Source organism: Panthera onca, chromosome C2 (assembly GCF_046562875.1).
Source record: "Panthera onca isolate mPanOnc1 chromosome C2, mPanOnc1 haplotype 2, whole genome shotgun sequence".
Lineage (NCBI taxonomy): Eukaryota > Metazoa > Chordata > Mammalia > Carnivora > Felidae > Panthera > Panthera onca.
This window is the reverse complement of record NC_138347.1, coordinates 84,134,247-84,149,021: the sequence shown is the minus strand read 5'-3', so window position 1 is coordinate 84,149,021 and position 14,775 is coordinate 84,134,247. Positions and strand designations below refer to the sequence as shown.

At 40.9% G+C, this 14,775-nt stretch overlaps 1 protein-coding gene across 2 annotated transcripts in view; it reads right to left on the bottom strand.

The window, feature by feature from the left end:
• The window catches only part of LAMP3 (lysosome associated membrane protein 3), a 36,902-nt gene extending 31,373 nt beyond the window's left edge, over window positions 1-5,529 (bottom strand). Inside the window, exon 1 of one of the 2 annotated variants that reach the window (XM_060639322.2) lies at window positions 5,307-5,529. In XM_060639322.2, coding sequence (XP_060495305.1) covers window positions 5,307-5,355 — 49 coding nt within the window. In that variant the 5' untranslated portion in view covers window positions 5,356-5,529. The remainder of the gene's footprint in view (window positions 1-5,306) is intronic. The other variant, XM_060639323.2, reaches the window with a different exon arrangement.
• Between the last annotated feature and the right edge of the window lie 9,246 nt (window positions 5,530-14,775).

Genomic DNA, 14,775 nt, shown 5'->3' with positions numbered 1-14,775 from the left:
TGGGCCATCTCTTGAGGGTAGAAGTCCTCTGGCTCTTTTTCAACCCAAATAGTTCTATCCTTGCCTCCTCTCAAACACACAGCAAATCAGAAAACTGAAAACAATGCAGATGATGTTCCTTGTGAGTTTATGATCAGGTCCACTGAGAGATGGCTTTGTCTCTTCAATGCTATGGTTTCATTGTATTTGCTCATTGTATTTACACTCACTGGAGCTGGAGCTCCCCAGTGCTGGCCAGTGACTTGGGAAAACATGGGAAAAGGAAAAAGGAGATCACTCTATGCTGGTGTTTCACATCTAATCAAAATTATCCATAAACTCCTTTACTATCTCGCTCTTTCATTCACTACATTTCTAAGTGGTTACTTTTCCTATAATAATAACAATAAAATCTCCAAGTTACTGGACACTAATTATGTGGCAGGCCTCAGGTCAAGGGTCATCTTTCACCAATTCCTCAAAAAACCCTCTGATGGGTTCTATCTTTATCCATCTTTCAGATGAGGAAACTCAGGTTTAGAAAAATCCCATCGACTTGACCATAATCCCACAACTAGTAAATTGTGGAGGTGAGACACCTAGTAAGTTCTGGAAGCAAGACTTGAGTCCCTGTCTGACCCAAAGCCTGCCCTTGGATTTGGGATTAGTGGAGATGGTGTGTGTGTCACTGGGAAGAACGGTGAGCGAAGAGACAAAAACAGAGAAGAAGAGCAGTGTGTTTCTCCAGTGACCCCAATTCACCAAACCCTCATAATGGCGGTTGGTGGTGAGGTTTTCAAAGGCTCAGATGCTAAAATAGTGATTATTTTCCAGAAGAAAAATTCTAACTTCAAGCCTACTAGTAACACTTGTGAAATATTTCTGCACAGCTGGCTTGAAAAATGAGAAAGACAAAAATATCAGTTAAAATTGTCTTAAATGACCTTTTAGAAAGGCTTGTTAATGACATTATGTGAGACTATTATTAAAGGTATTTTTTTTGTATCTAAAATGCTCATTTAGATAATTTGAAATGTATAATAACGTGAGAGTTGTGGATTTTATGCACTGCAGCTTTACTTTGTAAGCCTTTATTTTTTATGCCTACGTTGTAGAATTTGGAGCAAAACTTTCCATTTCAAGGTTGTTATGAAGGTTGACAATTGTGGAAGATTTACTTTCACAATTCATCTGGGCCAAACCTGAGTTGCTGGTTCCTCAGTCATGACCACAACAGAAACTCCATTAAGTTTATACTATTACTATGGAGAAAGAGAATTCACTCCCAGGTGTACTTTCCAGGAATATCTTGTAGTGATAAGCAAAGACTGATTCAGAGAATTCTGAGAGACTGGAAACCATTTGCTTTTTGTTCTCTTGGGGAGATATTAGATCCTTGATAAAATCTCACTGTGCACAGCTTATGCTTATGAGCTAAAGCAAATCTTCTCAACTGAGTAGCACACCCTATAAAAGGGGGAGCCTTTCTCATACTGTAATTAAAAGTCCTCTCTCAGTAGTGATGAGTGAACTCAAACAAGGGGGAAAAGCACATTGGTCATTCATGAATTCACAGCATCCCAAACAGGACCAGACAACTCATGATACCCATCAAGATGTGCTTTGTATGCAGGAAGTACTTGTGGGGTGGCTGGAGATGATGGCAGTCCATGGTGTCTTGATATGGTGTGTGGCTTTGTGGTGGGCAGAAGGCTGGGCCGGCAGGTGGCTGGATCAAAAATGTCAGAATGTGTTACAGATTGAACCAGAGTGTGTTCCTGGATAGAACTGGGAAATATTGTTCTAATAGTCTTCTCCTTCCCCTCTGTGGCTTCTCCCTTCCCCATTTCCCCATAGAACTGTGGGATATAAAAGATGGGCAGGAATTAGATGGATAACTGACAGGAGTAGGTATGCTGTGCACTATGAAATATTCTAGAAAGTTCAAATGTTTATTAGGTACTTAATAGAAATAATATTCTGGAAAATACACTGTTTTGTAAAATCTATGCATATGACCACACATATATGACCAATCTTTGTCAAAACTGGGTCACAGTTCTTAAACAGGACCTTTGACCCTGTAAAGGTTTCGTTTATTTCACCAGTCTGTCTGAGACCCATCAAGAGGGCAGTGGGCAGAGGTGAGGGCAAGGCAAAGCTCAGAATCTGTGTCAACTCTTCCTCTACTCAGAAGAACACAGCTCTGGAGTTCACATGCCAATTTGTGAAGCCCATACCCCCAACCCCCACCATCTTCTCTCCAGGATTCAGGAGTCTCAGCCAACAGGTACCCAGGACTGAGACCCATTGCTTGGACTCTAGATGATGACCTGCCGGAAGAGGTGTGAGAAGGCTGGGACCCCCTACAACCACAGAAGGAGCTGAGAGATGACTTTTCAGCCCAGCCCTGGGGAAGTCAGGGACCATGCAAGGGCTTTTTCTCTAGGTACTTTCCAGATGGCTGGTCCTTCCCAGATAGCATTTGTTTGGTTTCCCTGCCACACCCAATTCAATGGATCTGAGGGGCTTCTTCTGAGCCAAGCTCCATGCCAGGCATGGGGTCTTTGTTCTCAGGGGCCCAAAGCCTTGTGAGACAGACACATAACTGGACCACACTCCTCGAGGTGACCAGAGTTATTATAGAAGGAGGTATTGAGTGCTATGGGATGCAGTGGGGAATCCAACACAAGGGAAATTCTTTAGGCAGTTAAGAAAGTAAGTGGTATCCCAGGCAGGATGAAAAATATGTGCAAAGGCACAGGGTCTTCAGAGCCTGGTATGTCTGGATAACAGCAAGGGGGTAAGTATGGTAGGGACATAAGAAAGAGGGAAGTGAGGTAAGGGACCAGGAGGGAACAGGCCTGGCAGGTCTTGGAGGCTACACTTTGTCTGGAGTTGGGAACACAGTTGGCAAGTAAATGGAGCCCTGTGGCCATATCCAGGGTCAGGGAATTGAATTTAGCCCCCAGATACTTTCTCTGGCACCTCCCCAGGCAGCAGAAGTAGCCCCAGCTGGGTGCTGCAGGAAGACTGTTTCTGGCACGATTTAAACTTCAGTTTTAGCAAAAAGATGTAAATCTTATCTCTGTTACTTTCCTGTGGGACTTGAGATTCAAAAAGGACCCTCGTAAAGAAGGGGCTCCAGTCCTGTGGCATAGACTGCTGGCTAATTACTCCCAATCCAGCCTCCCCTTTTTCCTTAGTCACAGAACTGCAAATTCAAGCTGAGGATTTGATGCCTGAAATAGAGAACCCTGCCTCCAAGACTCTTTTCCTGCTTGGTGGGAATATGTGACTGGATTTGAGGCAAAGCAGTAGAAGTTGTAGGGTTATATGGGCCTTCCAGGAGGGCTGCTTGTAGGGCTGCTTGCTTAGTCACCTTCAATACCTCTCTATTGCCTTTGTGTTTTCCTTTTCAAGCCAGCCTGCAACTTGTATGTGATGGTTGGAGCTGCAGCAAACACTTAGAACCATGAAAAGACCTTGCAGGTGAACATCACACATAGGAGGGTGGGCCTATAATAATGAGCCCCTCACCAGACCTGGTGTGAATTCTTCTGGACTTGTCTTCACATGAAGGAGAAACAAGCATTTATCTCATTTATTTTGCTATCTTTTGTCTCCTATGAGCAGCTGAATCTAAACACAACTGATACAAACTTAAATCCCTTCATTTTATGGGGGAAGAATTTGACACCAGGGAAGCAAAGTGACTGGATAAAAATTACAGAGCTAGTTTACCTGGAAGCTATGTCTCTCCTACCAAAATGTCCAATGGTTTTTGCTCATCTCCAGTTCAACAAGTACCTCTTGAACCTATGCATACAGGGCTGCGTGGTGCAGTGGTACAGAGCATGGGCCCTGACAGCAGGCTTCCTGGATACAAATCTCAGGCTGCCACTTGTTAGCTGAGTGACTATGGATAATTCCCTAACCTGCCTCAGTACCCTCATCTGGAAAATGGGGCCCCTTCACACACTTCATTCACTAGGTTCACCCTAGAGAATTTGCAGCTCAGAGAGGAAAGGGCAGGGTAGACACTTCCTCTGAAACTGCCTGTGAATTTATTGAGCTCTCATTATATTTCTGACCCTGCCAGTCATCTGACACTCTCTGAACAGGTGCTCACACACAGGTCATGGAGGGTTACTGCTAGACTGAGATCTTTTGCTTTTTTATTCGCTTAGAGTTTGCCTTTTGCCTCCAGAAGAATGTGACACTCTAATTCTGAAAACATGGCAGAAGTAAAGCAGCCTGGATTAGGACACTGGCCTGACTCTTCACCCAACTTTCCTGACAGTTCATGTTGTAGTCAAGTGCCTCTGCATCCCTCATGTGAGCATGTTATTAGCAGGGCCATATGGAGAGAATTGGTTCCTTCAAGTGTTCAACTCAGTGCTTCTAGAAGAAATTGTGGATTAGCCATCAAGTAGATAACAGCACACAAGAGGACCCAATGTCCAAGGGACAAAATGCTCTTCATAAAAGCAGAGGGTGGGCACATAAAATAATCATTAAGAGCTCAGTTACCCAGGGGGCCTGGGTGGCTCAGCCAGTTAAGCATCCAATTCTTGGTTTCGGCTCAGGTGATGATCTCACAGTTCTGTGAGATGGAGCCCAGAGTAGGGCTCTGCGCTGACAGCACTGAGCCTGCTTGGGATTCTCCCTCTCCTCTCTCTCTCCTTCCCCCACTTGATCTCTCTGTCTCTCTCAGAATAAATAAACTTAAAAAAAAAAAAAGCTCAGTTTCCCAGATAGCTTCTCTGATCTGAATTATAGTAGTACTTAAAAAAAAATTTCTTGACTCCTTGGTTTATACCTCTCTGAAATGGCATAATTTGTAAGACCACATCTCATTCACCTTCACACTTTGCTGTTTATATAATATAAACACGGCACTTCCGTTCGTAATAAACAGGAAAAGCAAGGCATAATGTGCTTTTCCCAGGCAGTGTAGCAACAGCCCCATCTCTAAGCCCCTGCTCAATTCTCCATCTCTTAACTGTAAGTGATTTCTACAAACTTGCCCTGATAAGGTGCCCAGAACCCATTTGGAACCCAGGCATAGTGTCACTGTCTTCTGGAGTTGACACCTACTCTACTAGACTCACGGACAACAAGCCCAAGCTGTGAAAGCCCTTGAGGAAAAAAATGAAAGCGTGCTCTGTGTTGAGGAGGAGATATTCCCACACCAAATACCACAGTAGCTAAAGCCATGCTGCAGCTATCTCAGTCTCTCCTGTCTTACCTTGGTCAGTGGCACTAGCATGCATTAGGACTTAATAGGACCAGAGGCAGCACAGTAAGCCATGGGGGTCACTCACCAGCCAGGGACACGAAGAACACTACCGCTGCAGAGAGCTGCCAGGGCATGACTGGGGAGCCAGAGAGAGGCCTCGCCGAGGGCTGGCCCTGCTGCTGCACTGCTGCCAGGCTCAGCACTTCTTGATCTTCTGAATAGTACAAGGTTAATTCCAGGGAAGGCTCCAGGAACAAAGAAGATACCTCTCTTTGCCCCTCATTCACTTGTGGCAGAGAAACCAACGTCACTTTCATTATGAGAAGTAGCTGAAACTCCCTCCCAAGTGGTACGCTGAGTGGGGAAGGAAACCAGAAGTGGCCCTTGTGTGAAAGCAGCCACTTTCATCTCTGCCTTTAGTGTTTGTGAGGGGCGGGGATCACACCCTTCCCCCTACTCCAGCCAAGGTGAAGGGCATCTGAGACCATTTCTCCACAGGACGTGGCGGACCTGTGGCAGTGCCAGCTTCTTTTTCTCATGAGTTAGGCCTCCATTTTTCTCTAAGATCTTAAGTACATTTCTGTAAACCCAAAGACTCTTCCCAGCCAGGAGAAAGCCAACCCCTCATTCATGAAGGTGAGCAGGAGTCTTCAAACTCCATGTCTAGAGCACTGTCTCTGTGTGTATTCACAAAAAGTCTGAGGTAACTCTGCTCTATGCCCATGGCCACATCACCTTGTAGGGAATATAAGGAGTACAAGCTTAGGAATCAGGGAGAGCTGGGTTTGAATCTGGCCACCAGTTGTATGACCTTGGGTAATGTCTCTGAGCCTCAGTTTCTTCTGCTGTACAATAGGCATGATATTGCCTACTCTCAGGTGCTTTATCTCAGACACAAAAAATATTCAATATCTTGGAAAGGCAACCTTCCCATGTCCTATCTCCTTTCTCTTCTAATTAGACAAAACAATGATTTATCTCTTAGGGCTGTGAGTCCCAGTGAGGAATACACATTTAGGAAGTATATTAGGATACCCTCCTGAATACTAGGTTTAGGGCTTTCAGCTTAGTCTCAAATAATTTCCTGAAAAACAACTTTGGCTACAATGATTTGATCTTACTATGTTGCTGTAAACACTCTAATCAAGCAAGTTTACCAAAGCGAATAGTGTGTTTCCAAATTGAAATTTTTATGGTGGAAGGTGAAGATTAATATGTATCAGTAAATCTAATTTTAGCAACTTTGGACTAATATTCTGGACTTTGAGTCAATTTATTCAACAGACGATAATTAAGCAGATACTATATGCCAGACACTCTTCTTACTCCATTTAAGCCCTACAGCCGCCCTATATGGGAACAATTATCATTGCTGGCCCATTTCACAGATGGGGAAATTGAGCACTGAGAGGTTAACCAAAGTCACTTAGGTAATAAATGAAGAAGTTGGGTTGTGAATCCAGTTTGGCTTGAGAGTCTAGGATTTTAAGCACTATGTCGTACTACTGCTGAAGAGGTGTTCTAGACTAGAATATGATATTAATTTTCAAGTTGCTTATTGCCTAGATGAGAAATAATATTTATTAATATACAATAGTAGCCAGAGTGACTGACCAATTGTTTGCTGCTTAGAGCTACACTAGATGAGGAAAGCAATAGTCAGAGATGACCTGGTGGTTGTTAGACCTTGGAGAGACTTGAAAGTCATATAGGATGTGGATAGTTGGAGAATACCAATAATATATTATATTATTATTATTATTATTAATATAACAACCAATAAATAGCATTAATAAATATTAATATTAATAATTATTAATTATTATTATATTGTTATTATTATTTATTTCTATAGAAGGACCCTCTACTGTGTGTGTGGCACTGTGTAATGCATATGTCACTCTTCAAGGTAGGTTTTTAAAATCTCAGTTTTACTGATGTGGAAACTGAAACACTCAGCATCATACAATAGGCTAAGATTTGCATTATGGCCTGCCTAGCCCTGAAATCTGTGCTCTGTATCCTGGCACACAGGGAGCAAAATCTCTTGAGTGGTTATGAGCCTGACTAGAGGGTACTGGGAGCAGTGGGGAGTATGGTTGAAATGTCAAGTTAGTGTCATTTCGGAGAGGCCAAAACACCAGATTGAGGAGTTCGCCTCAACCCAAGAGGTCATGGGCGCCACTGAACATTTTGAAGGAAGAAGTTGTACATGAAAACAGGGGTTAGCTTGGCACATGGTAAAGGTTCTGTGGCTTTTGGGGGAGAAGACTCAATGGTTGATCCAGTCAACATTTGCTGGAAGATGTCTGGAACCAATCTCCTGAGCAGATCAGAGGATCAGAGTCTTGGAATTGTTTTTCAGGATTCTGCTTTTAACTAGAGAAGAGATGCCACATCTGGGTGTATCAGAAGCCATTGGAAACTCTAAGCACTGTGTCAGATGCATCCCATAAATTTCGGTGTGTTGTGACTTCATTTTCATTCATCCCAAATTACTTCCTAATTTCCATTGTGATTTCTTCTTTGACCCATTATTAGGGTTATTTAGGAATTTGTTGTTTAATTTCCACAGATTTGTAAATTCCACAAATTTCCTTCTGTTATTGATTTCTAGTTTCATTCCAATAGGATTAAAGAACATACCTATGACTTCAATACCTTCAGATTTATTGAGACAAGTCAATATGTTATGGCCTACCATATGACCAATCCTGAAGAATGTTGTATGTGCATTTGAGACAAATGTGTATTCTGCTTTTGTTGGGGCTGGAGCATTCCCATTGTCTGTAGTGTTCAAGACTATTTCCTGCTTGGTCTTTTGTCCAATTGTTTTACCCGTTATTGAAAGTATGGTACTGAAGACTCCAATTACTGTTATTGTATTGTCTATTTCTCCCTTCAATTCTGTCAGTGTTTCCTTAACATATTTTGGGGCTCTGTTGTCAGGCTTCTCTGTGTTAATGATTTTTATATATTCTTGATAGAATGATCCTTTTATAATTAGACAATGTCCTTCTTTGCCTCTATTAACAATTTTTGTTTTAAAATCTATTTTGTCTAATATTACTACAGGTACTCCAGCTCTCATTTGGTTACTCTGTACATGGTATATCTTTTTCCACCTTTTTATTTTCAATCTATTTGTGTCCTTGAGTCTAAAGTGTGTCTTTGCAGACAGCATATCATGAGGTCATTTTTTTTAATTCATTCTGCCAGTACCTGGATTTTAATTATGTGTTTGACCCATTTACATTTCATGTGACTACATTAAATGTAAGATTTATGCCTGTCATTTTGCTTTTGTTTTCTATGTCTTTTTTGTTCCTCCACTCCTTCATTACTGTCTTCAAATGGATTAAAAAGATTTTTCTGGTATACGGTTTTAATTCCCTTGTCCTATTTACCATATATTAAAAGTTACTTTCTTAGTAGCTTCCCTGAATATTATATTGAACATCTCAGCCTCTAGTACTAATACCACCTTAATTTCAATAGCACATAAAACCTTTGCTTGTATATAGCTCCACTGCCTTCCCTCCACAGTTTTTGCTGCTATTGCCATACAAATTACTTCTTTATACATCGTATATCCATCATCATGGGTTTATAATGACTACTTTATGCAGTTGTCTTTTACACCAGATAAAAGACTATCTTGCTATCTTGTTTGTGTTCCCCCCAAATTCATATATTGGAGGCCCAATATGGTGGTATTTGGAGGTGGGGATTTTCCGAGGTAATTAGGTCACAATGGTGGAGCCATTGACTGGATTAGAGTCCTTGCAGGAAGAGGAAGAGAGCTAGCCCTCACTCTGTTCTTCACCAAGGGGGGAAACAGCAAGAAGGTAGCTAGCTGTCTACGGGTCAGGAAGCAGGCCCTCACCAGAACCCAACCATGCCAGTTCCCTGATCTCAGACTCCTCAGCCTCCAAAACTGAGAAATAAATCTGTTGTTTAAGCATCCAGTCTATGGTAATTTGTTATAGCAGCCAGAGCTAGGACAAACCAACAAAAAATATATTTATTAGGTCTTTTATATTTACCCATGTAGTTACATTTACTGGTTTATTCCTTCATATGGATTCGAGTTACTGTCTAGTAACCTTGAATTTCTGCCTGAAGGACTCCTTTTACTATTTCTCGTAGGGTAGGTTTCCAAGTGATAAATTAGCTCAGTTTTTGTTTATCTGGAATGTCATAATTTCTCTTTCAGTTTTTGAAGAATAATTTTGTGGATATAGAATTTTTACTTGACAATCTTTTTCTTTTAGCTCTTTAAATATATCAGCTTACCTTTTGGCCTCAATGATTTCTCATGAGAAATCTATTAATCTTACTGAGGGCTGTATATGGTTTGAGATGTGGATGCAAATTCATTGCTTTGCATAGAGAAAACTGGCTGTTCCAGATCCAATTATTGAAATGATTATCCTTTCTTCACACTATTGCTTTTGTACTTTTGTTGAATATCAGTTGTCCATATATATCTGTTCCACTGTTATCATTTTATGTCAAGATCAAATTGTCTTGATTGCTGTAACTTTTTCATAAACCTTGATTTCAGGTATTGTTAGCCCTCCAACTTCGTTCTATTCAACATTGTTTAGGCTTCTCCCTTCCCATTCCTTAATTCTCTCTCTTATGCTTAAAATTAGCAAATAAACAGTGAATCTAGACATTCCAGCCATGGACGCTAACCCAAGCAGAGACCCAGGTTTGTGCTCTCTTCCTCTCTCTACCCATGATCTCAGGTATCCCATGTGGCTCTCAGGTATCCCATGTACCTTCCAGAATTTGTGAGTAATAAATCTGCAAAGTTCCCTGATGGTTTCTTGCTGAAGTGCATCCTGGAGTCATAGTAAGAACCACAAGGGCCTGTCCAACCACAATATTAGCCCCTGTAGGAAGAAATGTTTGTGGGGGCTCTCTATGAGTAATGCAGTTCAGGTGAGTGCCTCAGGCATTTCTAGGCTAAGGCCAACACAACACGGCGGGGGGGGGGGGGGGGGGCGGGCAGGAGTGGACAACACAATCCATCTCATTACAATGGTCTTGTTAAATGTTCCGTGTACACTTAAGAACAATATGTGTATTCTTCTGTTGTTGTATTCAATGTTCTATAAATGTTAATTAGGTTAAATTGGTTGATAGTGTTATTCAAATATTCTATATTCTTCCTGATTTTCTATTGCTGTATCAATTCTTGCAAGAGAGGAGTTGAAGTATCTGACTGTAATTATGGATTTGTTTATTTCTCTTTGCAGTTCTGTTTTTGTTTTGTGTATTCTGAAGCTCTGTCACTGATGGGTAAATGTTTAGGATTGCTATATCCTCTTGATGGATTAACCACCTTATCATTCTTTAATAATCTTTATTTTGGTTATATTCTTTATTCTTTTTTTAAATTATTTATTTATTTTTTAAATTTTCATCCAAATTAGTTAGCATATAGTGCAACGATGATTTCAGGGGTAGATCCCTCAATGTCCCTTAACCCCTTAGCCCATCCCCCCTCCAGTAACCCTCTGTTCTCCATATTTAAGAGTCTCTTATGTTTTTGTCCCCCTCCCTGTTTTTTTTTTTTTTGCTTCCCTTCCCTTATGTACATCTGTTTTTCATCTTAAAGTCCTCCTATGAGTGAAGTCATATGATATTTGTCTTTCTCTAATTTCGCTTAGCATAATACCCTCTAGTTCCATCCACATAGTTGCAAATGGCAAGATTTAATTCTTTTTGATTGCCGAGTAATACTCCATTATATATATGTACCACATCTTCTTTATCCATTCATCCATCGATGGACATTTGGGCTCTTTCCATACTTCGGCTATTGTTGATAGTGCTGCTGTAAACATTCAGGTGCATGTGCCCCTTCAAAACAGCATACGTGTATCCCTTGGATAAATACCTAGTAGTGCAATTGCTGGGTTGTAGGGTAGTTCTATTTTTAATTTTTTGAGGAATCTCCATACTGTTTTCCAGAGTGGACGCACCAGTTTGCATTCCCACCAGCCATGCAAAAGAGATCCTCTTTCTCCACATCCTCATCAACATCTGTTGTTGCCTGAGTTGTTAATGTTAGCCATTCTGACAGGTGTCAGGTGGTATCTCATGGTGGTTTTGATTTGTATTTCCCCAATGATGAGTGATGTGGAGCATTAAAAAAAATTTTTTTAATGTTTATTTATTTTTGAGAGAGACAGAGACAGAATGCGAGTGGGTTAGGGGCAGAGAGCGAGGGAGACACAGAATCCAAAGCAGGCTCCAGGTTCTGAGCTGTCAGCACAGAACCCGATACAGGGCTTGAACTCATTATCTGTGAGATCATGACCTGAGCTGAAGTCTGACGCTCAACCAACTGAGCCACCCAGGTGCCCTTAATGTGGAGCATTTTTTCATGTGTCAGTTGGCCATCCGGATGTCTTCTTTGGAGAAGTGTCTATTCATGTCTTTTGTGCATTTCTTCACTGGATTATGTTTTTTTGGGTGTTGAGTTTGATAAGTTCTTTATAGATTTTGGATACTAACCCTTTATCTGATATGTCATTTGCAAATATCTTCTCCCATTCTGTTGGTTGCCTTTTAGTTTTGCTGATTGTTTCCTTCACTGTGCAGAAGTTTTTTATTTTGATGAGGTCCCAATAGTTCATTTTTGCTTTTGTTTCCCTTTCCTCCAGAGACATGTTGACTAAGAGGTTGCTGCGGCCGCGGTCAAAGAGGTTTTTGCCTGCTTTCTCCTTGAGGATTTTGATGGCTTCCTGTCTTACTTTTAGGTCTTTCATCCATTTTGAGTTTATTTTTGTCTCTGGTGTAAGAAAGTGGTCCAGCTTCATTTTTCTGCATGTTGCTGTCCAGTTTTCCCAGCACCACTTGCTGAAGAGACTTGTCTTTATTCCATTGAATATTCTTTCCTGCTTTGTCAAATATTAGTTGGCCAAACATTTGTGGGGCCATTTCTGGGTTCTCTCTTCTGTTTCATTGATCTGAATGTCTGTTTTTGTTCTGTCTTGATGATTACAGCTTTGTAATACAGCTTGAAGTCTGCCATATTCTTTATTCTGGGACTTACTTTGTTTTATATTAACATGGTCATTCTAGCTTTGTTTTTGTTTTTGTTTTTTGGATTAGTGCTAACACAGTATAACTTTTTCTATTGTTTTACTTTTAATCTATTTGTGTCTTTATACCACTAACAGATAAACTGAAGCATATTAAAATTTTTGCTTATTTGAGGGGCACCTTGGTGGCTCAGTTGGTTAAGCATCTGACTTCAGGTCGGTCATGATCTCATGGTTTGTGAGTTCGAGCCCCTCGTTGGGCTCTGTGTTGACAGCTCGGAACCTGAAGCCTGCTTCAGATTCTGTGTCTCCCTCTCTCTCTCTGCTCCTCCTTTGCTCACGCTCTGTCTCTCAAAAATAAATAAATGTTAAACATTTAAAAAAAATTTATTTGAGCAAAAATCAATTCAAATAGGGCAGTGATAAACCAGAAGTGATTAGGAGTGCTCACTGTCAGGAACTAGTGGAAAGATGTTTATAGAGAAGAGGTGGAAGCAAAGCAAGGAAATTATTGAATTGGCTATAGCCTAATTGGTTGCATTATTTGAGAAAATTGAGTTGGCTGTTTGTGGTTGGTTGTGCTTAGGTTTCAATTTCCCAATCTTGAGGCATTATAGGCATAGGTTTTGGTTTGCTTGCCTATGCTACTAAGACATTAAAGCCACCTTAGTCTACTGGACTCCTTGTTTAATTAATCAAACAATACTTAAAGTGTGTTTTTTTAAGCAGGCCACAAGGGTGGTGTTTTTGTTTGTTTTTTAAATATCCATTTGACAATCACTCTTTTTTTTTTTCTTAAAGTACTTATTTATTTGAGAGACAGACAGAGAGTGAGTGAGGGAGAGGGGCAGAGGGAGAGAGAGAGAGAGAGAGAGAGGGAACGGATCTCAAGCAGGCTCCATGCTTAGCATGGAGCCTGATGTAGGGTGTGATCCCAAGACCCTGTGGTCAATAACCTGGGCTGAAATCAAGAGTTAGACTCTCAACCCACTGAGCAGCCCAGATGCCTGATGATCACTCCTCTTTAATTGAGGTATTAAGACCATATGATTATTGATATGGTCAGGTTTATATCTACCATCTTGGCCATTGTTTTCTATTTTTCTTGTCTGTTCTTGGTTTCATTTCTCTTCTTTCTCTACCAACTCTTGCATTAGTTGCATATTTTAAATTCCATTTTATTTCATTTGTTGGATTATTTTTTAAAACTCTGCATGTTTATTTTAGTGTTTGCTTTAGAGTTTACAGTATATATCTTTAAGGTATCACAACGGATCTTCAAATGATTCTATAACACTTCACGTATAATATAGAAAACTTACAACAGTATACTTCAACTTCTTTCCTCTTGGCCTCAGTTCTATGGTTGCCATACATTTTAATTCTGCATTTATTATAAGCTCCACAACATATAGTTATTTTTTATTTAAACCATCAATCATCATTTAAAGAGAAATAAATAATAGGGGAAAAAAGCTTTTGTACTTACTCATGTGATTATGATTTCTCGTAGTCTTCATTCCTCTGTGTAGATCCTTGATCTGCTGTTGCTATAGTTACTTCCAATTCCTCAAGTGTTACCTGTGTTTAGGGTATGGATGTGTCCACTCCACCCTCAGTTTAGGTCTTCCCTGGTATATGTCAGAAAGCCTCTCTCAGCATGCACCTTGGGCTCTTCCTGCAGTATCCCACTGTTGCTTGAATGTTTGTCAGTCAGCCTGGTGGTGAGGGCTGGAGAGTGAGTGCTCTGTTCTGATTCTCAATCATGTGGGCACTATGCCCCCAGGTCTTGGAGTGGGAGGCTGTGTGTGATCTTCAAAGTTTCTCTCCTCCCCCTATGAGCAGTTCTGGACCTGGCACATATTCCTGCCTCTCCCTCAGGATCAGAGATTTGGTTTTTATTCTGTTGTCTTTCCTCAGTTCCAGTTGGATTTATCAGCCTTCTAAGGCTGTGTTTATTGCCCTTCCTTCAGCACTTGGGTTTGCTTTTGTTCTGTAGGAAAGATAAGGAAATAGGTTCTGAGCATAGTTGCATGCCTTTTCTACAGCAACTGATATTCCCCTCTCCTGGTCTGTGACGGGAGGGTTGCTTTCTTAGGACTTTTGCTAATCATTTTTGTGAGTGCCCACTGGGGTTATTGGAAAAAGTTTGCAAGTGGATGCAAATTTCCATGGTATCTGTGGCCCCCAGGGTTTTCATTTTCTCTTGCAAGCCCATATTAGGCCATTAACTAAATTCTCCCTGCTAGTGTATAGCAGTGCCTGCTTCAGGTAAGCAAGTGGTTGAGCCCCATCTCTCTTTGTGGGTGCCTTTTCTTAGATTTCAGGTCATGTGGTTGCCCTATGAACTGAGCTCTTTCATGGGTCCAAGAAAAGTGAATCTGCATATTTTCCAGATTTTTTGATCTTGTAAGTATCAGGATGGTGCTCTTTATAGTTTCCTACATCTCAAGCAGAAAACATTATTTTTAAAAACTGCATAGAATTTGCTCG